The 2,868-nt window shown below is 39.8% G+C and overlaps 1 protein-coding gene across 1 annotated transcript; it reads right to left on the bottom strand.

Annotated features, from left to right (window-relative positions):
* Positions 1-349: 349 nt before the first annotated feature.
* LOC130461762 (uncharacterized) lies at positions 350-1,916 on the bottom strand. The gene is made up of 3 exons (XM_056829958.1): positions 730-1,916; positions 446-518; positions 350-358 (listed from the first exon to the last, which is right to left on the bottom strand). The coding sequence occupies exons 1-3, from the start codon at positions 1,914-1,916 to the stop codon at positions 350-352; spliced, it is 1,269 nt and encodes a 422-aa protein (XP_056685936.1).
* Between the last annotated feature and the right edge of the window lie 952 nt (positions 1,917-2,868).

Here is a 2,868-nt window from a genome sequence, read left to right as displayed (position 1 = left end):
ATCCATATTGGCACACTCAAAGCTAATAGTTTATGTTACACACATGCAATAAATCTCAAACATTATAAGCCAAGAAAATGAGTAGCTTTTAATAAACTACTCATAACAATATGAACGAAGGTGCTTGAAAGTATTCTTTCGTAGATTTACAAACATACTAACCATAACCAAGTTTGCAACTAAGTTATAAGTTAGTCTCAAACACTACCTCACCCCCACATTGCACAACTATTTACAAAAATAAATATTAGCATAAACGAGGCACAAGTAAAACATATATGAATAATAATAAATATTCATATTATTATAAATATTATAAAGCGATTAAAGACTGATATATAAACTATCATCACAGCACCTGTTCACCAATTAGTGTATGAGAAATCTCATTAGTATTGCTAGCATCACGCAAAAAATAGTCGTACTAACTGTGAGTCTAACACACCTGCACAATCTTACTGGCAACAATTTCGTACCGGACTATTAAACTTGCGGCATAAAATAGATTTACACCAAAACTATAACCCAAAACATAATTTTCAATTCAAAAAATAAACATTAATCATTGGAATTAATTAATTACCTTGGTTGTGTAAACCAGAAGAAGACAGTTGAGGGAGAAAAGAATAGCAATGGCTACGTACTTTTCTTTGACATACCACGTCCCAACTAGCCAGGTGGTTTTAATAGCCTTTTTTATTTTGTTTGCCACTAGCAAAACAAAATTACATTCTAAAGCTTAAAGTAGATCCGTCCTTCCTGCATTTGTTAGCAATGACGTGTGCCATTTCGACTTTGTTCCTGTCTGTTTTCAGAATAGAACGCACATTAAAGGTTGCGGCGAGTTTCCTGATTTCCTGTATCTCCCAAGTAACATGAACAATGTATTCAGATTGCTTCTTTAGCTCTGAAACTAAAATCAACGAATCTGTGAACACCAAAATCTCCATGATGTTTCGTTCTTTTGCCCACTGTAGACCCCGCAGGCAAGCCCTCGTTTCTGCCTGGAGAGCTGTTGAGGTACACCCGTAGTCTCCTCCCCCAGCCTGGAAAACCACCATTTCCATATTTCCATCTTTGTACGCCCACCCCCATCCTGCACGTTTTGTTTTCTTGTCCCACGAGCCATCCACCTGCAAAACAAAGTTAGCAAAAACATTTTGGTTGCTGCCCAGTTGAACCAAAAGAAAACCCGGAGGTTCCCTTGGTTCGCTATCCGGTGGAACCGGATCAATTTGTATGGGATGTGGAGATTGTTGGAACACGCTTAATGTACGAAGGGCCACCTCTACCTGTTGCAAAACCGTTCTAGCATGACCTCCATCCTTTCGAAACACACGAGCATTCCTAGTGACCCACAGACTCCACAGCATGGCTATAAAGCCTTCAATCCTACTACCATTCGAACCATCCTCGCTATGAAAGAGCAGGATATAGTTTTGGACCCATTTTTTGACATTTATGGGTTCCAAAGTTTCAATTTGAACTTGTATTTTGTAGACCATCCAAGACAGCCTAGCAACACTACATGTTTGGAAAACATGCTGTATATTCTCATCCATATAGCCACAATACTCACATTGGCTCCCAACTTCGATACCTCTTTTACTCAAGTTTGAGTTAACCGCCAACCCGTTGAACATGAGTCTCCACATAAAAACTTTCCATTTTGGAAGGATTTTGTCTTTCCAAACTATACCTAACACTTTCAGCGTATCCCTATTAAGTCTGTCTTCGTCCTTGATCCTATTTTCCACCAACATTGCATAACCTGATTTGGTAATAAAATTACCCGAAGGGTGTGCTTTCCAGAAAATGAAGTCAGACTTAGGAGATTGAGGTAGTTCCATTGCCAGGATATCCTTCGCATCCTTCCATTCGAATCTCTCCCTAACAAGGGTTGCTTTCCATGTCATATTACCATGGTCAATAAAATCCTCCACCTTCCATTTTCTTGACTAATAGAGCAGCTAATTTGAACGAACCAGTGGAGTTCTCCCATCCACCCACGCCATACTAGTGGCTAACACTGACTTCCCATCCCCTATCTTCCAAGATAAACCTTTTTGAAAAGGGATAGGGGCCTTATATATACCCCTCCTAGCCATCGAGCAAGACCCTCGAAGTCTTGTAAACCTGTCTTTTTTGCAAATGCAGCAACCATGCGGTGAGAAAATAACGCGTAAGGCGAGGAGGTTATGGTTCTTATGGAGTCTCATTGTTTGTTTGAAAAGCAAACTATCATTCAATAGCTCAGAGGTCTTAATTCCTACCCCTCCCATTGATTTGGGTCTATTAACCAACTCCCTTCTTACCAAGTGTATGCCCTTATCCTTTGAACCCGCCCACCAGAACCTCCCTATAAGGGAATCGATTTTATTAGTGATTGACATCGGAAGTTTTAGGCACCTCATCACATGGTATGAGATCGCATGGAGAATGGACTGAATCAAAAGCAACTTTGTTGGTTGTGACAGATGAAGAGTTGACCAATTCAAGATTTTCCCCCCAATTTTGTCCACTAAAAATTGGAAACTATCCGCCTTTCTCCCTTGGATGTCTACTGGAACCCCTAAGTGGTTTTCGAGCTTTTGAACTTGAGGCATTGAAAGAATTGCTTTGAGAGCTTCCTTGGTTGCAACACTCATTGAGAGAGAAAATTTGAAAAAGGACTTAGAAAGGTTCAATTGTTGACCAGAGATTCTACCAAACCTTGTCAAGATTTCCATAATACAATTGCAACTATCCTTGTGTGCTTTAAAGATAAGCAAGGCATCATCCGCAAAGAAAAGGTGTAATATGGACGGGGATCTTCTAGTCACTTTCAAACCCCGAAACAAATTAATGTCCTCTTCCAGGGACAACATT

This window comes from Spinacia oleracea, chromosome 5 (assembly GCF_020520425.1).
Source record: "Spinacia oleracea cultivar Varoflay chromosome 5, BTI_SOV_V1, whole genome shotgun sequence".
NCBI classification, from domain to species: Eukaryota; Viridiplantae; Streptophyta; class Magnoliopsida; order Caryophyllales; family Amaranthaceae; genus Spinacia; species Spinacia oleracea.
This window is presented reverse-complemented; position numbering and strand designations above follow the sequence as displayed.